The sequence below is a fragment of the Styela clava genome, chromosome 11 (genome assembly GCF_964204865.1).
Source record: "Styela clava chromosome 11, kaStyClav1.hap1.2, whole genome shotgun sequence".
NCBI classification, from domain to species: domain Eukaryota; kingdom Metazoa; phylum Chordata; class Ascidiacea; order Stolidobranchia; family Styelidae; genus Styela; species Styela clava.
Window position 1 is genome coordinate 8,592,794 of NC_135260.1, and position 26,992 is coordinate 8,619,785.

At 32.4% G+C, this 26,992-nt stretch overlaps 1 protein-coding gene across 1 annotated transcript; it reads left to right on the forward strand.

Annotated features, from left to right (window-relative positions):
- The first annotated feature begins 561 nt into the window (after positions 1-561).
- On the forward strand, positions 562-22,097 carry LOC120334825 (uncharacterized). The gene is made up of 11 exons (XM_039402328.2): positions 562-1,273; positions 2,316-2,396; positions 2,478-2,593; positions 10,522-10,735; positions 12,107-12,187; positions 13,337-13,488; positions 15,200-15,270; positions 17,327-17,457; positions 18,499-18,643; positions 19,093-19,239; positions 19,702-22,097. The coding sequence occupies exons 1-11, from the start codon at positions 603-605 to the stop codon at positions 20,593-20,595; spliced, it is 2,703 nt and encodes a 900-aa protein (XP_039258262.2). The 5' UTR covers positions 562-602; the 3' UTR covers positions 20,596-22,097.
- Positions 22,098-26,992: the final 4,895 nt, after the last annotated feature.

Consider the following 26,992-nt stretch of genomic DNA (forward strand, 5'->3'; position numbering starts at 1 on the left):
TTGCATGCTTTTCTAAATTTTATATCACTTAAGCTTCATGATAAACCTCATGATAAAAACATGATATTGATGTGTGTCTCATAAAGTCATCAAAGCACCAAAATATTCTAGAAATACCCATTCCAGACGGATTTCTGTGTTTAATACAGGTTTAAGAAGTATCATTATCAATTAATACAGTAACGAGAATATCGGTCAGAGACCGAAGACTTATCGATCGAAAATTAGGGGATCCCCCAAAACAGCGCTCTTACCGCATAGTGACACCTTGTGTCCCATCACTAATTAATTAATAACTCGCTAATTATACGACATAATTCATCCAAAATCAATAGGCTTCTGGTACGACATATGATGAATGCACATGCAAAATCTGGAGCAGATTCAATCTTGCTTTCGTGAGATACCATGTGCATCTAACAGACAGACAGACAAACAAACAGACAAATACCTATCAACATACTTACCGATTAAAATCGATAAGTAATAATATGGCAATTAGGGGGAAGTTTTATTGTAAGGTTCATATGTTTTTAACTAAAAAGTTTTTATTTTGAAATTCAGCTTTTATTATAAATAAATTTATGTTCTGATGATCAAGAATGGAGAATACTATTTTTAATCAATATGTACCTAATCAAAATTTTGAAGACGCATTGAAATCATCAAAAGAAACAATGTTGAATGAAAATATTTTGCAATCTAATAATGGAATTGAAAGCATTTCTGTAGGCGATATAAAATTATCTTTTGGCAAAGTATGTCAGATGTGTGGAAATGTTTTGACATCATCGAGCGATAATAACACAACTTTGCTATCGAATAATTACTCATTATGTGAGTGCGCTACCGACTCGAATTGTTTCACAGAAGATATGGAAAATTCGAACAAAAGAGACAGTGGTTTTCATACCCTGAAAAGGGGTGAATCTGAAAAAATTCAGGACACTGGCCAGCAAAGTGACCCTGCATTATCGAGTGCATCTTCTGCTGATTCAGGAGTATCGGTAGAGCTCAATGACTCAACAAAAAATGTTTCCACGGAACCAAATTCAAGGGAATCATTGCCAAGTATCGTTGTGGATGGATGTATAAACGCAGAAGAGGAAATTCCTAAATTTGATTTTCTAAATAATGATCCTGTATTTCTTGGAGAGAAAAAATCGCCTACAAACTCACCAAATAAACATGGGTCGCCGGAAGATTGCGCTAAAAATTTGTTCAACTTTAACGGGTTCAAACGATCAGAAGTTGCAAAATTGATTGGGAAAAAGTATGTAATTGATTACTATTTCAAAGTGATAATCATAAAGATAGAAACTAAAGTGCAGGCACTAAATGCTAGCACTACACTAGAAGTGTAGTGCTAGCTTTTATTGAATATTTAAAAATTTGCCAATGCTACTGTTATAAGGATAAGGAAAATCCATAAACTCTTGCACTGTAGCTTTATTTTTAGTCCGCTGCTTTTTAAAAATTGTTTCATTTTTCAAAAGTGTTTCACTTTCATACAAGGTTATACTGTGCATAGTGTAAGAAAGTTGATGACCTAAATTAGGGAACCAAAAGAATCTTAATTTTACAATCAATTTAGTCTATCTATGATCTATCTGTGATTATATTTATACTTAAATAGTTAAGTTGTTTTTTGGACCTCCTGAAGTATGCGCACCAAGATGGCGCACAACCTGAACTCGGGTTGTGTACCAGGTTAGGCTTCAGGTTGTGCAACATCTTGGTGCGCATACTTCAGGAGTACCTTTTTTTTTATACAACGCATTTATCCGCCCTTTCGCTCTTTGTAAAAAGCTACTGATTGGTAATGATCTACAGTATTTCAATTGAGGGCCATATAGGCATAGCACATTTTAACTCGCCTCATAAGCTGTTGCGCTTGAATGTATGGATCAAGTAGGGCTTTATGCTTCATTGCCTACGCTAAAAAAACAGTACGGTATTGCTTTAAAAAACCGTTGCACAGTTGTGCACTTATAGTCAGATACGCCTTACGTATGAATAAAAACTAGGTCTAAGCAATTTATTGACAGTACGCTTTAAAATACAGTTCGCCTTGTAGGCCATCAAAATACGGTAAATATATACCTGAATCTTTGCAGTTCACCTACCCATTCAGTACGTCCCGGGTGAGATGGTGGGCATGGGATTTGAAAACTTGTGATGTCATCCTAGTTAAGTCTAACGTTTTATTAACCACCGCCCACCATACACATTTTAGAATCTTGACTGAAAAATATATTTCAACTTGCTTTTTGAAAATTCGCTTTATTATTTTCTGTTTTCATGTTTACTCACAGCACAGATTACAGTCGCCAGGTTGGACAAGAATATTTGAAACATTTTGAATTTACCGATATTTCTTTGGTTGACGCATACAGGTATAAATACTAATTGTTATAGATCTTAGACTATATATAGTCAAATATATTCCATTTTCATGATATTTATATATTTTACAGAATTTTTCTAAGTCAATTTGCATTGCTTGGTGAAACGCAAGAAAGAGAAAGAATTTTATCATATTTTTCACAAAGATACGTAACGTGTAATCCAGATTTTTTAGATCATAACCCTGGTGAGTCTTTTGTATAATATTTCTTTCAGAGACAACACACGACGCAATCCGTGTATTGAATTGTGCTGGATATATTTCCTGCAGAGGGAGGGGGGGGGATATTTCAGCATTCTTCATTGTATTTTACCCCATATCAACTTAATTTTTAATAAAAATTATATTTGTATCATCATCATTGAAACACTGCAAGCAGAATAATTTTAGTATTGCTTATGTTGATGCACTCACAATAATTCGGAATTTGGATAATGGTATAAATAATTAAAAACCATTGTGAAATATCCATTTGGGGAGAAAACATTGTGAAATCATCTGAAAATTAGTCATGTATGTATTGTCATGTAACCTGCGGTGACACTGGCCATCCAGCTAAGTACACTCTATGGCCATTGACCCATTGTAAATTTTTTTGTTTTGGTAATCTTTTTGGTTGTTATGACACGAAACTGTGGAACAGTTCTTTGTGAAAGATCAGAGCCCACTGATATTTTATTGGAGCCATCATATAGGTTAGTCTTTTTAAATTAAGAATAAAGCAGAATTCAAACGCTGTATTATTTAGAAATTGGATGTACAGTAAATGTAATGTACTTGAATAGCAGTCAAAGGTATTTTTAAATTGTGTATGGGGTTCGTGAATACAAAGGATGTTAATTTAATAAGGTTCATGATGCCTATAACATAGTAAACACTGATTTGATTCTCTATCGCACTGTATATAAAAATAAAACTATGTGTTGACATTTACAATAACTATGTTTCATATTGATATGCCATTGAATTAAATTTATTATATCCTGGCATTTGTATTCTGTCTGCTGGTGAAGAGCATGATGAAATAATCGATGTGATGGAATGTGAACGAGATGTTTTTGTATTGTGTGTATTTCAAGTCTGAATACCCTTAACTTTCAAGTACTGTTGTTATGTCAAGTGGCGCACTGTCATTATATACTTAGGTATTCACTCGTTATATTAGTCTTCCAATAAAATTTTTATTATTGTCTACTGTCTACCTTCTTACCATATAATCCTTTAGAATAAACTATACCCAGATAGTTCGTATAAACAAACTTTATTTGTGTTCTTTGGGTGCGAATGTTATTTTTCAGTTATGTGTCATTTAGGGATACCCATGTGTCACTGTCAGTCTGTCACCAAATGTTGTCTGTTTCAAGTCTTTATTTATTCATTCAGATTAACTTGGGTTTTAGTAGGGATGTTCATATTCAAATAGCCTGAAATTCTAGAAATATGGCTTGCCATATATTCTCGCATAATATACATAAGATTCTATACATCGATTCTATTTATAGAACAAGCGTTTTCTCCTCATGTAAACTTCAAAAACCTCACTTTAAATGTTATTACCGATAATATCTTTTCAATCATGACCATACATGAAATGGCTTATTACATTCTACGGGACAGAGGTACAACTTTTAACAATATAATTTTTAATTTTGCAACGTAATGTGAATAAATGTAAAATAAAAAGCCTTGCAAGGAAATGGCGGCAATGTCCACCACACAACCATGCACATGTATTGCAACAATATGAGGCGCAGGGTCACACAGTAGATAAACAATCAAAGTGCAGATTTTATTTATCGTCGTGATTACAATATGTGGCAAAGCGCTAAAATTCGTTTGAATATATCCCTTGACAACAAAACACCGTTATGAGGGCTATTATTCGAAAATCAGCCGAAAAAGTATTCGAGTACTTTGATATCCTTGACTGTGATAGGTGCGTAGGCGTGTTACGATTCGTGGGGTCGGCTTATAGGCGAGTTTTTATAAAATCGCTGTTTTAAGCCCGTTTTAGGGAGTCTCCTTGTATGTGCGAACGATGTGTATGTGAGAATATACGGTGGGTAATTCAATTCAATATGTGAAAATGATTTACAGTAGAAATGACGATTTTCATTTCATTGAATTGCGTTGATATTAAAGTGACTTCCTCTGACGTTTTTAAAAATATATTTGTCTGTAAGTTTCCAAGTAATTTTTTTGCAGTCATAGACATGGACTGTTGAATATATGGCAACACCTGATATGCTTCTTTTCAAATAGCAGACACTATGATTGTTTAAATTGCTTCATGATGTCATGTAAACAACATCAGTTAATCTAATAACCGAATTAGTCTCCACATCAATGAGTGATGTCAGTTTGTTCTATTTTCTCCAGGAAATGTCTAAAATGAATGTTGACAAGGTCCATATGCTAATAATCCAATATATATTTCACTAGTTAGTGCATGGTTTTTATCCGATCTCTTTAATAAAGTCCTAATAAAGTTGGTAGTCTGCAATTTGGAAAATTGAAAACATGCGAATTTATAATGTCATTTTCAAATTATAAGCTCGGGGATCCTTGCGTATTTCCATGGTTATTATTATTCACATGTCTTAGAAAGTCTTGCAATATCGTATTTCTAAATAAAAGCATAATTCCAGTTAAATTGATTCGTAAGGCACATTTTATGTCAGATATTTTTATCAGGTCTTTTATCAACAGAAACAGAGATACATTAATATATAAATGATATTCATGGATAAATTTAGTGAAATAGTAATTTTTGTGTCCAATTTGCTATAAAAATTTACTCACAGCTCTTCATGTTAAATATTCAATTACTTGTCTTGATCTTCATTCTTTTTACAATGAAGCATAATTAGATTCATTATTCAATTCCTAACCACTCAATAATTGACACTAAACATTATGTTTCTATCTAATTCTTAAATATTCATATATTATATAACATGAGGAGTGAATTTAAATAGTTATTAAAAGGATTAATATTCCGATCTTTTGCGGGAGTTATCTGTTTGGATTTGAATTTTTCTTTTTCACAAATATTAGATGCTACAAATTAATACAAGCCGCTTCAACTTTAACACACAGATGAATGCTTCATTAATTACTATGAAATATAGTTAATTTTACTGTATTGTTTGTAAATAGTATGGTTCCTCAGTGGTAATTAGTAATTGACTTGTAAGATTATCCCATGTTATGACTGATTAAAAAATTAGTCTGGGTTATTGCTCGTGATTGATATGTCTGGGTATTCCAGTACAACTGTTAATTGATTCATATCAGTCCAAAATTGGGCTATTCACGCTTTTTGCCTCCAGGGTAAAATATATAATTTTACCATAGTTTCGATCTATTAAATATTAGAAAGAAACAATTATCGGTATTAATATCGAATCATAATTATTGTAATTTTTTTAATAATTCTTCGTTTACATGAGAACTGCTATATAAGACTTTGTGATCATCTCATGAAAAAATTCGTTAATAATTTGAAGTTGTTCCAATACTATGTACTGATATAAGGCTTCAAGATATTGTGATTCTGTTATAGAATTTATTTTGTGAGGAAACAACAAAGTTTTTATACCTAATACCAAGCTCACAAAATTTACCAAATGAAATTGTAGCCTTGTTGAGTATTGGAAAATACAGGCAGTTCAGATTGAATTTGCCTGGTTTAATACAATATTCATGTATCAGGAACAGTATACTCTTTCACCGGCTATTTCTATTTAGAACGTCCTAATTCATTACATGCTTTTTTGATACATTTTTTTAAATTTCATTGAGTTCATTGTTATTCATTTTTTTTCTGATTCCAGAATACCCATAATTTTGGGTTAGGAAAAGTCTGTAACCTATATTTTCAAACTTTATTTTCTGTTGTACAATGTATTGAAAAGAAAATTTCACTTTCATTCAATCTAAATTTCTGGTTTGGGAATCCTTGGTCCACAAAGAAAACGATAATGGAATTATACCAACATTCTGGATATTAATGAATGTGGGCTGTATTGATAATACTATATCTGAGTTTGATAATGGTTGTACTGAAGTCATCATTTTCTGAAAACATGTCCTAACTCATTGATTAATGAAATAGGATATAAATGGATCGAAATTGTTCAGTATAATTAGAAACTGCATTGCAGCAATCAATCGATAAATTTATGTAATTTGTATTTTGGTTAAAACGGAACAGTATTTCGGCACCGGATATTTTAAAGGTCATTTTCGTGCTTGCACTGCACAAATTTTAAATTGTAAGCAATTGAACATAAAGTATCAACTATTAATTACAGATATATAAACAATTAGGTTCTTATTGCTTCCTTGATATCAAATACTTGGTTTAGAATGACGGCCGAGATTTCACGAGAATTTTTTAGGTATGGTGGTGACTGGTAGTGCTGTGAGTTCCTTTGAGCGTACCACATCATTTTTTTCAATGAGGTAATAAGACTTGTAGTACCGGATTTTTCTAAAATTTAATTCACAGTTTGGAGCATATTTCTGTACCAGTTGTAATATGTATAACAATAACAATAAATGGCACTTTGTATTGGAGTTATACACGTTCTAATATTTGACATGTTTCAAATATTGAGTAAAGTGTGATACGAAGACTTATAGTAATCTCCATTACATTCGTCTTTAATACTTCCAAGCGTTTTTCAAAATTGTGGATTCTTTTTTATACTTATGAGTCATGACTGTTACAGATTAATTTTTATCACCAATAAAGAAACATTTTTATCTATAACTAAAGTTTTCAAAAAGATCTTTTTTTCCACTTTTAAAAGCATTCTTCATTAGAATTGACTGGTCATTGATCCAAATAAGTTAATTATTATTATTGATTGATAAATCAATTACCTGTAATCATACTTTCGTCTTTTGTCCAGCTAATGAAATGTAAATATTGACGCAACCACATTTACGCACTGGTGCTAAAATTCACGCTTAAGCTTCAGTATTTGGATAGAAAGTTGTTTTAATTTCTTTGAAGAGTTGTTTTTGACTATTGTTTCTTTTACAACTGTTTCTATGACCAATTTGAAAAACAAATAAACTTTGCCATATTTCACAAAATATCTCAACATGTACATATTATAGCCTACATTTGTGCATATCATATGAAATAGGCCTTTGGCTAAGGACATCTATATCCTGACTACCCTTATTGTTCAGTTTTACAAATGAAAGCAAATGATGCCAAAAGATTCATGAATTAAATACAAGTTAATATACAAGTACACAGTTTCACGGATCAAAATATTCTGACTATGGAAATGTCTCCTGGTGTATAGTAATATCATATGTTATTGATATATCTCATATGAAAGAAATGGTACAATATTGTTAATTTGTGACAGTGTGTTTTAACATCGGGAATAACAACCCATTTGACATTGGTCGATCATTTATGAAATTCAAATATAATGACAGGTGTGTAATGTGTATTCCTCCCGACGAATCTTTTTGTTCTGACATTGTTTGTTCGTTTTCCGCTGGTAATTGAAACCACATAAGACCGTTTTATCGTTTATCACCGGATTTTTGTGGCATTATTGTAAATTTATCTAACGCAACTATTTCAATATATGTTGTAATTGGAGACCTTGGTTCACACGGTCAAATATGAAATATGCCTCGATTCTCCTGTGAAAGCGAAAATTTTCCAGTGAAAAATGATAATTTGATCAGCATTTTTAAAAATTAAAAATTATTTCGGTTTCAATAAAAATGAAAGTGGTAAATTGGAGAAATAACTTATGCTATTTTTTGCTAGAGTCCTACCGTGGATTGAAATGCAAATTAAAGTAAATTGGATTGATTTATTGAAGTGATAATATTCTCCTGATAGGCTAGTAAGGTAATATTTGTCTATGAATAACTCACAAACAATGGTGATAGTTGACTCAAGTCGTAAAGTCAAGATCACAAGTGCTATTGCCTAACAATATACTGTCTAGTCTGAATCACTCTTACCGGTATTTGATTTTTTTTTTCTCAATTAATCTTTCAAGTTCATTTGAGTGATGGTATTGTCTCTTATTGTCTGGTTTTGTTATAAAAAGTTCTAAATATTATTAATTTAATATTGAAGAGTTTGGGAACACCAAGCATTCAAAAAGTGTTTGTGTTATCTCTGAAAGTATCTCATTATTAAAATGTGCCCACATCAAATCCCGTTTTACAGTGCTAAAAATTGGCTGTTTTAATTAATGTGTGATTCTAATAAATAGAAATTGCTAATATTATTTGAAATCATTGCCAAGCCAAATATTTCACAATTTCGTACATATTCTGAGGAAATATTTTTGTATATGGAATATCGAATACCGGTACATTCTAAATTGGTGTGGAGAGGTACATAAATAACTATGTTAATCATATCTAAAAGGACAATGTTTTTCCTGTGTTTTTTGTTACCAGTTGAGATATCATACGTTTTGATCAGATTGTCTGACGACTCAAAAAGTTTTAAATAAGTATCTTCTAAATTATTCCTAAATTTAGATATTCACTATATCAAATACAATAAATTTTGAATTCGTTTTGGAGATTATAAGGATTAATATGTAACCCAACACTAAACATTCAATAGATTCTTCAATGTGTCACAGTCTGATATTTTCAATATGTATAGTGACTATTTCTAATTCTCTCTGATTTATAGTCATTCCTCAACCTAAAAATAGATTATTACTGTAACTTTTAGCTCGGCTCGAACATGGCTGGTTTCGTCACGATGACTATAGTTGTAGGTGGATCTTTTCTGGTTTGTATTACTGAGCAAGGCAGAAACCTGTAATAACTACTTTTCCCATGCCGAGTATAATAATAGGAAGATCTTGATTTAATAACGGGTGTTTGAATAAATTCAAATTGGTTTATTAAAAGTAACATACTTAATAAATCATGTTAGTTTTCAAAACACTTTCAATTTTTATTTTAAATGTTTCTGAAACTATTTTCAACCTACCTGGTAGTGGTACATGCGGAATAGGCTACCCCGCCAAATCAGACAGTATTTTATTGAATTAGTTGGCAATCTCTATTTTAACAGTGACGCACGTCACTTTCGTCAATACTATTAGTTCAATTCATATGATTTTTATCCACCTTTTCATGTTTTATCTCACTTGTTAAAGAAAATAATCCCCTTTAGATTAAACTTGAATAATTCAGTTGATTCTAGAAGGAGTTTCTATGATGATAGAGAGACTCTCAATTTCCATCCAAGATGCCTTTTTTTAGAAATTGTCCAATTCGTATACATTTATTATTGCCATTTTTTTATGTTTGCATTCACCTAATAACCGTTCATAAACACTAATTTCAAACTTTTTTAAATAATATATTAATTACCGATTTACCGTAATAAAGAATTTTTTAAATTCAAAATTTTAACCGTCATTTTATTTGATATTGGTCATGCTGACTGATAAGCGTCATGACTAATCATCCGTCGTGGGTCAAAAAAGTTCATATTTATGCGATCAACTGCATGAATGCATAGTTTGTTTCCTCTATGGATAAAATCATTTTTCTAATATCTACGTCAAAGGATTTTCATTATATCATCGAATCCTTATAATGCAGCATCATAAGTAACCTTTGTTACTACTTAATCTTTAAATAAAATAAAAATGGAGATTTTCAAATTGCAATTTTTGTATCCCCAAAAACATTTTAATTTTAATGTTATGGACGTTTGGATAGAAATAAATCATCTTAATTACGGTACTTTTGAAAATTGAAAAAAAATTATTTTCTATATTGTTCAAAATTTTTTTTCATATGATATCTTGAAGACTTCCATTGCTTGCAATGATAATTTTTTAAATTAAACTAGGCTATTCTAAGTTATTCCTAGAACAAATAATCAAAAAAATTCCTAATTTTTCAAAATCATTTTAAATAGGCCATTTAATTTGTTTTGAACATCGATGTACATCTGGATTTGTGCTAATCAAACAACTAGAATGTAATTGCTCATACTAATAAACAATTTCCTTTAATAATCAAGGTGTATTTTACTTGTGTTACTGATTCATTTTTAATTTTATTGAAATATTTCTCTTTCGCTTTAGATTCTGTTCACACTCTCATTTGTGCTCTCACTCTTCTTAACACGGATTTACATGGAAATATTGGTTTGAGCAGTGGTAGAAAGAAAATGACATACAAACAATTTGCGGTAAATCTGTCCGGATTAATGGCCGATAAAAACGATTATCCAAACGACCTACTAATCTCTCTCTACAGTTCAATCAAAAAACACCCGCTTCCGTGGGGCGGCAAAGAGTGAGTCATCTTTTGTTTAACTGTCATGTGCTTGTGTGTGTCTACCCATGAATGAATACAAAATTCTATAGCTGGCTTATTCATTGTTCTTTAACAAGTTCACTCGTATTGAGAATCGCTCTTTTATGAATTAATTTGAAGAATAAGGGTTGTGTGTTGGGTTAAAGCAAATTACCGGTATCGAATCACTATTTGATTGATGACTTAATTAAATGGTATCGTAACATCTATATTGGGATGCATGACAAATTCAGTTTTTATAAAATTTGAAAATAATGAATTCCCACAATCAATTTTATTTTTAGTGATTTAAATATCTTGAATCCCTCAGAATAATTATGTTTTCCTTGCATTATATGCTACGGTTCCACTGAGAAAAACCATAGAAGAAAAATAAGTGGTTGATCCCACAGATACCAATCAACAGCATAAGTTTTTTATTCTACAATGGAGTTGTAATATTTGGCCTATTTCCCGATTTTTCTATAAAGATATTTAGAATGCTCGATATGAAATAAATGGCAACTTTTAATTTTGAGTTCAACCATTCAATATTGAATCGCAAATTTGTACCAGGCTTTTCCTCAAAAATTGTACATGTGAAAGAAACGCACAATATAACGAAAGCCTTGCCAAGGTTTCAAGTATCTTTTTCATACATGCAAAATTATTTTATCTGCCTGGAGGCCCAAGATTTCAAGACACGAAACATTGGGAAATGCTACTATATATGGAAGTGAATCGAATTGAGGAACAAATTGCAGTTCCTTATTTCTTAGATATTTTTCTCAATTTAAATTAATCCCAGTTTTTCAGTTTATATCACAGCTGAATGGTATTGAAAAAATTGGCTATTTTTGTTCTTCATTTTGTTCCTATTTATTACTATTCAACTGTGGTAGAACAGGTGTAACCACTATTGTAAAATGAGAACAATTGACGTAAACTGCCATAATGAGGTTGAAGGGGTTTAATTCTATAAGATAGTCATAATAAAGATTGATTTTTTTCCCAATATCCATTGCAATTTATTTCTCTGAGGTGTCAATATTCTCACATGAATAGACAATAACATTTTTACAACTTGTCAATAAATAATCTAATTTAAATATAGATTTATTTTGCGGATGCAGTTCTAAATGGCTCTTTTATATATATATATATATATGTACCAAGTATTTGAATTTTAAAATATAATAAGTGTAAGGTCATAGCCTAGGCTATATGTTAAGCTTTTTGTCTTCATATTTTACCTGTCTGTAAATGATTATTTATGTTTTCGCCTTTTTTATGTATAATTTTGAACGACATAACTTTTAGCAAAGCAAGATTGCAAAATTTCATTATTTTATAGAAACTTTTTGTTTTCAGGCAGAAAAAAGTTTCAAGAGCATCGAGCATGAGACAAAACACTCAACCTACTGTTAGATCACCAACTAAGATAGTCAACAGGTCAGATTTTAAGTATTGATAGTTTTTCTATTCTTTCGTCAAAACTGATCATTTCAAGGGCACAAAAACGGTCACTAGAACATATTATTTTATAGTGAACATAATTTTTGTGCAGAACGTCCTAGATCACTGAAATTTTTGGGTACGATCATACACAAACAGAAGTGTTAATTAAATAATTTTCATTTATATGGGAGTACCGTAATTAAGATTTTCGTGGGTTCTGTTTTTTGAATCGCCCTATAGTTTTTCTACAAGCCAGCATCCCAGTCCTTTTTAATATTGAGTCGATTTTTATTCAAAACCTTGCTTTTAGTAAAGCTGCGAAAACTTATTAAAATATAGGTTTGTTTTAATTCTGGTAGATAGTAAAATGGGGAAGTGATTGAGATTTTTATTCGGAGTTTGATTCAAGAAAAAATCAGGATTTGCGGCTCAGTGGTTAATGCGTTAGACTCATCTGTGTCAGCTTCATATTTTACTTAGCTCACGTTCAATTCCCTTGAAAGGTGTGCAATAAATTGGGTAGGCAATGACAAACTGAAAATATGTCTTTCCAAAAATTGTGGCGACTTACATATCAGTGGATGAATATTCAATGCCTTGTTCTGAGCAAAAGGTGGGATTAAGTGCTGTATAAAGATAGGCTAGATAAGACAGGTCGATACAAGATGATTAGAAATTGATTATATACGAAAGTAGCCCTCTTGAGACAATAAGAATGATTAGTGTTTTTCGGCTTGTTGTGTCTCATTAGGATAAAGCACTAGTAGCGAACTATTTCGATTTATTGATCATCTCTGAAGTTATTAATGTATATTTCAACTACTTTTTTGAATTTGCTAAATTTAATATTGTTTTCCGATTTCATTTGAACTCAATTTTTTGAATGTTCATTATCACTACCTCAATGCCGAATCCGTCTAGTGTAGTGTTCGACGTATGGTTGCTACCTTATATAGCATTGTGCTGAGTGGAGGTCTGAGAAAAGCTAAAAGACCTCAATTTCTAAATCTTGGACGTTTATGCAAACCGGGACATTGCATTATCCGATATTTGGTTTTGATTCAAAGTTCGGTTTACACACGTACAAAAATCAAATTCAATCAAATCAAATTAATTATTTATCTTCCTGATTCCCCATCATAGATCTTTATCAACGCGATCTCCGATGAAATTCAAAGGAACGTCAGTTGATTCAGCTAGAGCAGGTCTCGGCAGATCAGCAAAATTAAAACCACTGTCTCAGAACCAAGGTCTTCTGTGGAGAAAAATATTACTCGACTCCGATGGAAAGAGAGGTAATTTCCTATCTCATGTATAATTTTGTCAAGAATTGATCCAGTAATCTAATTTTAGTTTCAGATGGTTTTTCCACAAATTAAATGAATTAGTGATGATTAAATTAATTTAGTATCCTTAATTATCATTTCTTGTTATTAAAACTTAATCACGATTTTCAAAAATGCAGTTACGTTGAATTTTTTACGGACCAGGAAGCAGTAATAGTCAACTGATTCTGAGATGCCTTAGTAAAATAACTTGATTTTAATGTGTGAATGACAAATTTGATTATAATGCAGTATTTCCAATTCTCTAATTTCTTAATCAACTTTCACGAACAACAATGATTTTCAAATTCATTTAATTAAGTCGATTTCAATAGCTATTGACATTTGGCTCAAAACTTCGCTCACGAATTCGCTCAGAGAAAAGTCTACTTTCCTTAACCTTTCTTGGAGAAAATTTTGTTGAAAATGAAATAAAAAAATCAAATTCTCCAAACATCTAATCAATATCTTTCAATTTTTTTCGAATTTAGTCATTCCGAATAGTGAGTATATTTAAACGCAACTGCAACTAATTTAAATGTATATTGCATGAAACTATAATCACAATTGAAAATAACGTAATGGGATTGAAATGCAGAAAGCAGATGGAATACAGAGCAACGCATCATTAAAAATTCAAGTGGCATGTGTTGCCACATCACCGCATGCTTGCCCAATACCACGCTCGAGTAACATTACACCTTACTACGAGGAAAAACAAAAAATTAGTCTCGTGGGAACAAGGATTGCTACTTTGTTTCCATTTCCACTTTACCAAATTCGTCTGGGAATTGTCTGCTTACAGTTGAACGTATTTGGAACTGATTTTGAGTTTCATTTTATTCTTTTCGTTTGTAAAGCTGTGAGCATAAAATGAAACAAATTTGTTTAATTGACACAGAGGTTCCCAAACTTCCAAAATTTACAGCACACTCATTTACTTCCTATGATGTAAATCAATAAACATTGAAAAATTATACTTTTTAGCATTGAATTATGACAAAAGAAGTTCTATAATATATACACATTTGATCAATGCAATTCATGAACTTGTTTTTGTACATGTAAATGAACATAACATGACTAACTTTTTTGATATTGTTCTTCCGCTCTCAACATTAATTTTCGCTGTTTTAATCATGCCCAGTTTTGCTTTCTGATAAATTCCGATTTGAAACATGCCAAAAAGATTGTTATTCAGCAAAATTTGAATATGTAAATATTTGCTTTTTAGTCATTTTCACTAAAAAAAAAAATGGCAAATTTAATTTAAAAGATGATTATTCTATGTTGCGAATTGTTATCCGATAATAAAATTTTTTGTTTCATTAGTTAGGAATTCAAATTCAGTTTTATTAAGCCGATTCTTCTGAACATCCACACACAGTGACGAATCCAGAATTTTCAAAATATGGGGGGGGGGGCTCAACTATATACATTCAGTGCCCTGAACAAGATTTCTAAATTAGTTGCTACGATTACACCACTCATTAAAAAAACCAACTTTTTCAGCTGATAACAATATTTCTGTTGTGCAATATATTCAATCTGTGATCGATAAGAACCTTTGAAGTGTCATGCCATTTTGCTTTTTCACTGTATCTGTGTGAACCATGGTGAAAACATTATTTATACCCTATCATTTTATAATGTTGTCTGAGTCGTATATTTTACATTTCAGTTTCTATTGGCAAACGTGGGTGGAAAATATATTCAGTTACTTTGCATAATCTGGAGCTTCATATTATAAAGGTCAGTAGAAAGTCCTACGCGCATGATAACTTGAAATTGTGCATTTTTTGAATATCATATGGTCATACCTCATTGCAATGACATATTGTTGCTGTCTGAATATTAGTAAGGTAGTATCTATTTCAACTGTCAATTCATTTTCTTTGACTATTATATTTCCAGAATTCCAACACTGTATGAATGAATAAATATGAAAAAATTATAAATAAATTAAAAAATTTGAGATATATTCTCTTATTAAGCTTAATTTATGAGAAATAGGAAACTGAGACAAAAAAGTATTTTATCATGCTATTGAGTTTTCGATTTCTCAAATATGATAATTCCTCAAAAGTTTATCAGCTTGTCTTAAGCATGTCATGCCATAAGTCTAATTTTCAAAGTTCCCTTGAATAAAGTCAGATGTGATCTATCTAACCAGTTCAACATAATTAGCAACATAAATTGGATTGGAATTGGAGATTTAGCTCTTGTATAAGAGTGGGATAATTTATTCTTTACCAACTACATAGCTCTTGTTTTCATTCAAAACAGAAACCATGCTGGTCATTGTTATTGTTCAACTATTTACTTATCGATACACATTACAGTTACATCACTGGTGGTTCCCATAATAATAGTGAAATTAGATTCCCACAGTTCGATAGATTAGTCACAGCTCCTTTGAAATACAAGTACCATGGTCTACCAACCTTCTGAAAAGAATCATAACATTAAAAAGGTCTTATTTCTGGAACTTTTTCTACAAACAGTTTGAGCTAAGAGTTATGGTACTCTTGTAGTATATGTACCAGATTAGGGTTAGTCTAAAATTTTATTCCGATTTTCCTTGTTTAAGTGCTCCCCTGCCCATAGGCTTCCGTCCTTTTACACAAATTGATGTAAAGTAGGCAAACAAAATTAGTTATCTCCATATTGGTACACACACTTCTGGAGCGCCAGAGTTACAATATGAAGTTATATGTATTCAATGTAATGTCAATTTGTCTGTTTGCCGATCTTTATAAATACAGTGTCACCGTCTGTCTGTCACCTGAGATTCCACCATTGTAAATTTATAGTTAGAGATGATGTAATTGTCTACTATGCAGATCGTACTTCTGTTTTTTTGAACTTGTATTACTGCTATTAGTTATCTGAATTGCCACCGATTTGTATAGTCTTGTCTATTTGCAATGACAATAATTGTAATAAATCATCTGTTTTTATGATGACTTTAAATTACACATTGCAACACTACCATAACCAGAAAATCAGTGTTATTGAATGTGTGATGTTCATTATTTTGATAATCTTTTGGAAATTTTACTAAAAATTTTATTTTCTTGCATAAATAATATTTAAAATGTTTGATTGGGAATATGCAAAGTGCGTTTTCACTCTTTTGACGAATTTTGTAATTAATGCAATTCCATAATTTGCATCCTTATTTTAAATATTCAATCGAAAGCATGACATTTACTGTGGAATCAAATAAAAAAAATTAAAGAAATATAATAGTTTAAAAATTCTATTAATTTAATTAATGTTATAGGTATTCATATTTGAAGTATACCATGTCATATATCTCACTTTTGCAGTTACAAATCAATTTGTAATACCAGTTTTTTTAAAACTCACTAAACTAAAGAATTCATTATGCTTAATGACTGAATTAATGATACCTAATGAAATCTTTTTATGGTGATTTGTTAAATATTTACAGTATTGAGTTGCTTGAACTGTAATACATACAATACAAATAATATAAGTTTGCTTCTGATATGTGATGCAAATTTTCGTAATAGAACCCAATCAGGGAAATCTCCAAATTTTTAACCAACCATACCTATTTTTTTTTCGTTTCAAACATAGCACATATTAACTGACGAAAACCCCTCAGAAGCAAAACTACGTATTTTAACGGGGCTGCAGGTGTGAGTCTTTGGAAGGGGTTCGCAGATCATGAAAGTTTTAGTACTACTGCTATTTTCGAACATACATTGTTATTACAATCAATTCATAATAATAAGAAATTAGTATTGGAATATACCATGTTTTGCAACTTTGTTTACAGAAAGGCTCAACCGAAGTCAGGATCACAAGTCTTCATCATTGTCTTGCAGAAGAATCAACAAACGATAGCAAGCGGGAACATGTGTTCAAATTAACTCTTGCTGACTCCAGTATTACCTTATACCAAGCCAGGTGAGATTTTCCGGCTTCAACCCGGCCCACCAAGCCATTTAGTATGGCTCGTTTCCACACTCAGATTTTTTTTTGCTCTTGTCCCTGCATTAAATCTTTCCCTGTTTTGCTCAGTGTCTTTATTACTGCAAGGCTAAGCAATAGCCACATTCTCTTTCATTCCCCTCATGGATAAACTAAATTTTTTGTGTGGCCCGGCTAGATGTCTGAAGTTGGTTATAAATATGGCTCAACGACAAAAAATGTTGACCTGATCTGAAGTATGCCTAAACAAGTGTAAAAATCTTCAAACTCGTTCATAGGCCCAATAGTCAGGGATGGATGGTCAAGAAAGACTGAATAATATGTTATTTCAAATACAATCTGAAACATAGAATATATATATTGGGTCATGTTAAGCACAGAGGACATGTAGATATCATTTTATACATGAAGCTTTTTTGTCACTTTTTTGTCATATTATTGTGGGGCGTCAATAACTCGAAATGATTCTTTTTACATTTTGAGTTGTTCCTTAAATCAAGAATTTAAAAATATTGAATAATCGATTTGTTTTCTACATTTCCAGCAATAAGTAATGCTTGATATATTTTCACAAGAATAAGAATCTATACTCAGAGATGTGAAGCCCATGTTGATAAGTTGAAACGAGATTAAAAAATGGCACATATGATGCTATTGCTAATATTCCTAATATCAATAAAATGTTTCTGTGACTCAAGGTTTTATGTCATTTGTTTTGTATTCTTTTCAACTCTGTATTGCTTCTCACGTGTTTAGATGCAATTTGTTCTGTGAGTCATCATCTTCAGCAAAACAGTAGTAATTTTACTTCAATTTTGAATCCAAACTAACGCAGCGAGCCTCAGTGCCTGTGATGGTGTCACATACAGTACATATTATCTCAATTGAATATATGATATACAGCTAATACAGGAATATGTTTTAAAAGCATTTTTCTGGCATTCTTAATTTTACTGTTAATCTTCAAGTTTTGGCCAGTTTATTGATTAAAAATTCCATTATTTTGTATTTTAACAGTTCGGAGAAAGAATCAAAAAAGTGGATTCGAGATATCAACAAGGCTGCAGCTTTGCTTTCTGCTGCCCCACTATGTTCACCCATAGGTTCTCAAATGGTTTTTCGGAAAGCTCTACTGCCTTCAGCTCCTTCCACATTACCACCAGTAAGTTATTTTTGTGCCTTATTCATTCGGGCCGAAGTTGTCCCAATTATATTTTGAGTGACATCTTTTTGAATCAAAAGGATTTATGACTCGTTATTTGCTAGTGCATACTTGTCTCTTTTTTTAAGTAATATTCGACTCGCTGAATATAGTCTGCTTTGACATCGGTTTCTATTTCAGATTGGAATTTTTGTTGCTTCCCCAATTTGTTTATGCGCGAAAGACTTATGTCAATTGATAGAACAAATTTTAAACAAGGTTTATTTAAACAAGCATCTGCTGATGGTGTGTTTTATACTTTTAAAAAATTTACCACAAATACAGTATGAATGGGCATATTAATATTTCATTCTTAGAATTATTAATAAGCAACAGTTAATACAGAATGGATGATGAAATTAACTTCTACAATTTTATGCTTTTGTTAAAAAATTTGTTTTGCATTTTAGGAAAATCAACTAAAGAAAATTCAGGAATTGTTGAAAGAGCATGAAATCGATCTTGAAAGAACGCAAGAAACTTTGAAAACTGAAAAATCTATTTCAGATCAGAGAACACAGTATTACGATGATAAAATTTCTCACCTGCAATCTGAGGTAAGATTTGTTTAGGATCAAAAAAACTTACTTGTAATATATCTCCAGACAATTATTGTAAATTGTTTAAATCACCAAGGTTGAATAGAAACTTATTGCCTTCAAATTTTCTAAAATTTTGTTATACTGCATATGTACCTCATTGAACAGGGGCGGTGGATATGGGGATAATTTACAATTGCCTCCATCTCCTGACTTTCAACTTTGACTTGATCTTTGATCTCTGACAGTATCAAATTTTGACAATAATAAGTTTTTCGTGTGCAAGCCTTCCTTAATAAACTAACCTTATGGACAGAGCTCATGTATCTCTAAAATCTTTCCTGTCAATGCAGCTAAAGATTGGCGCAGCATTGTTGCCTCATTCATTTTTGATTGTTATTATAAGATTGCATCCTGACTGAATAATTGGCCTTTCACCTTAATTAAGTTTAAAAACTCATTCTTCTTGTCTTTTTTCAGATCAACAAATACCAGCATTACATAAAAATTCTACAAATTCATCTAAAAGCCAATTCCATCAACAATGATGACTCAAACCTAGAAGGCTCCCACAATGGAAGCATGGTTTCAGTGACTCCAAGCGAACCACCGCTGGCTTCACCTTCACCTTTGAACTCTCCAGAAACTTTTACATTCACTGAAGCGAGTAATGGAAATTCTGTCAAAAATTCAGACAGCGTATTTTTATCTCCTGCTCATCTTGTTTCTCCTCAACATCGAACCCTTACATTAACCCCAACTTCGTCACTTCCAAATCTTTCTCCCATTTTAGAAAGTCCCAGTAATGGGCCTTTCGGAACTAATAACAACAACTTAGGATCATTGCGAAGAAGACAGAAACGAGAAATATACGAATCATCACTTAATGGTAAGGCAGATCACAATATCAACAATTCAAATCATGTGTCAGCGTCACAAACGAAGACCGTCGTTTCCGCTCCGAAGAAGGGCGAATTACCAATTGTTTCTTGCAACGGACTTGAAGACGGTTCAGCAAGTCGAGATCACTTATGGAAACATGGTCAAACTCCACTATTGAAGTCGTTAAAACAAACCGATTCTTCTGTAATATCAGATAAGACAAAGCAGACATTCCCAGTAGAAAGATTTGAGATGCGTGTGGCGGAAATGGATGTTGCGAAATCGGACTCAGTTACTCAATATTTAAAAACACAAGCTGAGTCTAGCATGAGTATCACCACTTGGTCTTTTAATGAAACCATGCACTTACAGACTAGTGTTCATCAACCAATTCAAAACATGACTCTTTCTCGAGTTAAAGGCAGAAGAGAGAAAAAGGGAATTGAGAGGTATAGTTACATGCAAGCAATCAGCCCACCTGAAGAATCGTAAATAACTATATGTTTTAATATCAATTTTAATTTTTTATTAAGCTTCTTCTTATTGTTCTTAATCATTCTTCACTAAAATAAAACAATCATTTCTAATCTTTTATTTTTCAATAGTGATATTATAGACGCTGTTCACCGTGATTCTGTATTTGACTTATCATTCGTATATTGAGTGTGGCTTGCAAAGGTTTGGAAAATTCACACCAAAAACTTCAAATGAGCTATTATTAAGCCTTTGTACAAAGCTAAGTGGATGAATTTTACAACCCAGTGCATATTACAAAGAATAATGCATATTATTTTTAAAAATCTTGATATTGTTATATTGCTTTAGGATATTACTGTAAAAGTATATTTAGCTCTACATATTGAGTGAATTTTTTTGTCATAATTCATTTTATGCTGCAAACTATTTTTAAATATTATTTTATCTGTCTGTTTCTGATAGGTGGTACCGCAGGTCTGTGAATTTTCATATTTAGTTTTTTATAATTCAATGACAGGACTTTATACAATTATTTGCAAGAATAAATAAATTTTACAAAGATTTTTAAAGTTGTTGCATTCGAATGAAATTGAATTCATTACCGGTATTTTGAACATTCTGGAATGACATAGAAACAGTAAAAGATGAAGCAAAATTTCAGTTAATAAAAAATTTAGCTCTGTGGGCACACTATTTATGAATATGACTTCTGCACTGCTCATAAAGAGGAACTGAAATTTAAAATCCTTACATTTTTTTTTTCTTGTTTTTATTTTACACGCTTTCTTCAGCCCTATTGCCTTCTTGTATTTTGCATTTAAAAAGTTATAAGCATGCTTGCATAATTTATTTTTCATAAACTCGCTTCTATCTTTATCACGTTATTATATTTTGCCGACATTGCTTCACTGTTATCATTTCATATTATCATTATTATCAATAACCCTATATTTTTATCTGTGCCTATTTATTGATTAACAAAAATGTGCAATTTAAGAAAAATAGGCTTCTAATTATTAGAAGAATGATTGTTTTTGTTTCAAAAAGGATATGATGTTAATATTCAATCGAGCCAATTGAAATTTCGTATTGGTACTTTTAAGTATTTTCAGAATCATCTACCCTGACCATGAAAAGATTCAAGTCATACTTTCTGCTCATATTCATTTCCTTAGTCACATCAAGCTTTTTGCGCAAGCACATAATGACAAAACATCTCTTCAAAGTTAATTTGAGTTTGATCATTTTGGCCCTTCCAACTCTGGCTAATGTGAGAATTTATTTCAAGTTGAGCAAATGTTTCACTAAAACTAACTTTAAACTGTCTGATTGGTATTTCTATTGCTTGTGTAATATTTGTTGTTTTAGTAGTTAGAGGTCAGGATCTGTTGAGTCCGTTTTTCTCTTCTTGCATTATTGTTCCTGCTGTTCGGAATTTTCACTGATTTATGTATCTGGTCATTTGCATGTTATACAAGCATTTTTATTGCTAATAAAATATGTTACGATTGCATAAACTCGAATGAATCATAGGGCTTAGTCCAGGCATTAGTTAGGCATGGCAATACGTATGGTTCTTCCTTCTCATATAACGATGACCACTCCTGTTTCATGTCCCATTGTTGTGGTATTTCAGCAAGGCATTGTTCCAATTGAGTAGCTGTCTGCTCCTGTAGGTGTTTGAACTTTTAAGTGAGCCCTGGACCTGCAATAGTCTCAAGGTGTGACCCCAACGCCGAGGGCCCTGTTCCGAATCAGCGTTAGGAATACGTTATCCCCCGCAACTATGTTACCTTACGCTCGCCACCACATCAGTGGCGTGTCAAACTTTTCTGCTGCCCTGGTCGGGTTTCTGATAATATTGCCCCTTATCCCTAACTTCAAAAATAATTTGGGGGATAAACAAATCATAGAAGTTGCTATACCTGAAAATAGGGATGAGCAATATAGAATACCGAATCCGGAGGATTCGAATCCCAAAGTATTCGAATCCAACGGGATCCGATAACAGGATTCGGTTTCCGCCTCTCCGGCGCCATGCGTCAATTTTTATATTTCGGGTTTCTAATTTATCAATTAAAGTCGAGCGTTTTTTCTCGCGTGGAAATCTCTCTCGTTTAACATAACTTGCGTCTGCTCGTAAAATCGGTAAACATCAAACACTGTAATCTCAATCGGCATATTCGGGACAAGAAGTCGGCGAAGTACACCTCACGGCGAAGACTCGTTATTGCACCGTTTTTGCGTCCTACTGATTTGCTATATAGCTAACGTATAATAATAATAATTATTTATGCCGACTTGTGATAATCTGATTGCAACAATCGTCAATTGTTTACAGACGTGCCTTGCTTCATTTTACATTAAATGGTATCTCGAGACCTGCGAGTTTTACCTAAAAATGATGCATGTGAACCAAAAGCCAGTTGTTAAATGTTATTACAATGCTTGCGATTAATTTAGATCAAATATTATTTACAATTTTATTACACCATTTTCCGAAATACAAAGTTATATCGCAATACACGAAAATCTGTCACATTTAAATTTCACTCTCAAAACATTACATTTGTTTTGGTCCGTTTCTATCGTTCAAGATAGACGCACGTTTGATCGTGTGTCTGTAGTAATTTTGTCGCTGGTAAATTTAAAAAAAAGTTGCACCTTCTGGCGAAGATAGAGACGTATTGAGTTTATTCAGGGCCAAGTCTCTGTAGATAATGATATGTAACGATAATCATAGAAAATGAATTCGTCTTCAGATGTTATTATCTAATAACTAAGTACACCATTTTCCGAAATACAAAGTTATATCGCAATACATGAAATTCTGTCACATTTGAATTTCACTCTCAAAAGATAAAAGATTTTCCGTCCTTCCCTATCTTTCAAAAAAAGTTGCACCTTCTGGCGAAGATAGTGACGTATTGAGTTTATGCAGGGCCAAGTCTGGGTAGATAATGATATGTAATGATAATTATAGAAAAGGAATTAGTCTTTGGATGTCCTATTACCTAATAACTAAGTACAAAATCGCGTTTACGGGAACTTGGTTTTACGAGTCTTGCTCGCACAGAATAAAAAGTTGATTTTAATTGATAGTGGTTAAATTTAATATTTTACATAGGTTGCAGTGGCCACACGCTGGTTCTGCATACAATTAATTCTCAGGGGGTATGTTTTAGTACACTAGGCTGACTAACATTAATAATGATTTAATGCGTTTTATATCTATTTTTGTATTTAACCGCTTACTATTAAAGTGTGTAAAGCGTTTCTTAATTTAGCATTTCAGTATTTAGGGATTACATACATTTGGAACAATTGAAGGCAAAAAAAAATAATATTCCCAAATTTTATTGTCCTGGGAAATGCCTCTTTAGTATCAAATGAAATCCAATGCTCAGGACATTTCCTAATAAATAATACATTTATAGTTATAAATTTACAACTTTTTAACATCTAAATCCAGCATTGTGGAAATCCCCACTTTTTGAATAAGTATGAAAATAGAATAGCATTCGGTATTCTGGATTCGATTTAACTATTCTAGAATATTCTAGAATAGTAAAATTATTCTACATTGCCCATCCCTACCTGAAAACAAATAAATTGAAGGTCAAGTAAGAGTAAAATGTTTGTAAAAATATTATTTATCATTTTATTCCACAAATCCCCTATTACGTGTTGCCTACCCCTTTACCCAATCTAGACACGCCACTGCACCGCATGTACCCCTGCTTATCTACCTATCTATGTAAACGTACATAGCCTGCGTGGTGTCGAATCGTGTGTGTGGTGGGTGCGTGTGTGAAATAATTTAATAATTTCAGGTAAGTGAAACACGTACCACTTCTTCTTGGCAAGACCTTCCATCTTATAATCTGTACGTTTTAAACCTTATCTGTTTCGTTTGCTCTCCTGATTTTATAATCAGTTTCTATTTGTTCATTTTTATCAGTCATTTTATTGTTATGCTGATTATAGAATCGAAATAAACTTATACAACTTAACTGTATAAAGCGTATTTGCGCTCTTTTATTACATATTGATCACATTTTTGTTGCATATTTCGTGATTTGATAGGCTCAGGGAAGATCAGCCGCCACTTGATGAAAAATATCAAAACCACTAATGAGCATATGAATGTTAATTCATTATCCGGTTAACCGTTAGAATACCGTTGCAAACGCCATAGCCATGCCCATAAACATTTTTGCTCCTTTCCATCAACCCTTAAGCTTATTGGACACGTAGTGGACATAACGATCGTTTCAATATTATGTTGGTCCTGTTGTTGTTATTGTTGTTCTTTGACACTTTTTGAACATCTAGTGGATGTCTAAAAAACTAAAAATCCATAAAACCGCTTTTCTCTTTCATTACTGGACCGATTGCTTCGAAAGTTTTACTGGTTAAAGATGAAATTTTTCTCCAGAGGGCTATTACTTTTATTTATTTCAAATATTTCGGTTAGCTCTGTGAGATTTGTTATTGTTTGCTATGACGTCACCGAACGTTCTGCGGACGCATAGCCGACACTCCTCTTCATTTTGATCACGTGCCATCGAACGTCGATGGTCCGTAACGAAGTCCTTACGGTACTTTGCTACGATTTTTTCCTTACGCTGATCGACGGTACGGTAAACCGTACTGTACTGCGAACAGACGTGTCCATATATTTGGGCGTAGCCCTCTTGTCTTCAATATTTTTGTACAAAGACACAAATTACTGCTTCGTGACTGATTAATTGTATTATGAAAATACATCATAATTTGTTTATTTAGCCCCACTTGTGCTTCTGTTTTATATTGTACTGATTTTGTGTATATTATAATAAAAATTTTCCCATCATTACATATTAAAAATGCATTATAAGTAGACAAATTTTTCAAATAATTGGTATCCTTGCTAACCCATTTTTATATTGACACCGTCAAATATAAACTATAAAATGCGATTAATTTGCCATTATGTTGGTATTGTAATATTCAGTAATACCGTTTGTATAGTGTTTTTTATTTTATTTTTGAAAGATCAGTAGAAAAATTTACAGTTCCAGTGCACCGGGGGAATACCCCGGGTCGACAAGTCAGTGAAGATCCCTGTAGATCGCGTAATTCTGGACGTCGTTTGGTGAAGGAAGAAACGGATGAAGTGGCGGTAAAACGGAAGTTGAAGTGTTCCCAAAGGTGAAAAATTGAAAAACACTAAAAGGCTGAACACTAAAACGAAGAAGTGGAAGAAATTTCTTCCGAGGTGGCTGAAACCACTAAAAAGCTGAACAATAAAAGGAAGAAGTGGATGAAATTTCTTCCGACGAATAATGAGGTGGTTGAAGTCACTAATAAGCTGAACACTAAAAGAAAGAAGTGGATGAAATTTCTTCCGACGAATAATGAGGTGGTTGAAGCGGTTGAAGTCACTAAATAGATGAACACTAAAAGGAAGAAGTGGATGAAATTTTTCTACTACAGGTGGTGAGGTGGCTGAGGTCACTAAAAATGCTGAACACTAAAAGGAAGACGTGGATGAAATTTCTTCCGACGAATAATGAGATAGTTGAAGTCACTAAAAAGCTGAACACTGAAAGGAAGAAGTGGATGAAATTTCTTCCGACGGGTGATGATGTGGTTGAAGTCACTAAAAAGCTGAACACCAAAAGGAAGAAGTGGATGAAATTTCACCCGACGGGTGTTGATGTGGTTGAAGTCACTAAAAAGCTGAACACTAAAAGGAAGAAGTGGATGAAATTTCTCCCGACGGGTGTTGATGTGGTTGAAGTCACTAAAAAGCTGAACAATAAAAGGAAGAAGTGGATGATATTTCTTCCGACGGGTGGTGAGGTGGCCGAGGTCACTAAAAAGCTGAACACTAAAAGGAAGAAGTGGATGGAATTTCTTCCGACTGGTGTTGATCTGGTTGAAGTCACTAAAAAGCTGAAAACTAAAAAGACGAAGTGGATGAAATTTCTTCCGACGGATAGTGAAGAAAATTTAATATATTAGTTTAATATTTATGAGACAATGTCCTCGTGGATTCGTTTTATGTTAATTTTTATATGGTATTCTCAGTTCGAGCCTGGCGAATATTGAAGGCCATGACATTCTCGTTATATTGTTTTTAATTTTGATGTAATGTGCAAGCAAATTGCTATATATATATACTCATTTCTAGCTGTTACTGCTGTATAATGGATTTGTTGCGCCACAATGGGTGGGTTACGGCGAGGCGTGTTTTGCAAATAGATATCTTGTTTTTCAAGACGCGTGAAGCTGATTTTGTTATCAAATCATTTTTTCCAATCAACAAACCTTGTAATTTATAATATGTTTGTGGCCCACCTCAAAATGGCTCTGAGGCTTACCAGTGGGCCATGGCACATTGGTTAAGAACCAGTGGTCTAACAGG

Coding starts and splice junctions, on each gene's coding strand:
- LOC120334825 (XM_039402328.2), top strand. CDS start 603: ATGGAGAATACTATTTTTAATCAATATGTACCTAATCAAAATTTTGAA. Junction 10,736..12,106: donor CTTCCGTGGGGCGGCAAAGA/GTGAGTCATCTT, acceptor TTTTGTTTTCAG/GCAGAAAAAAGTTTCAAGAG. Junction 15,271..17,326: donor TGGAGCTTCATATTATAAAG/GTCAGTAGAAAG, acceptor CTTTGTTTACAG/AAAGGCTCAACCGAAGTCAG.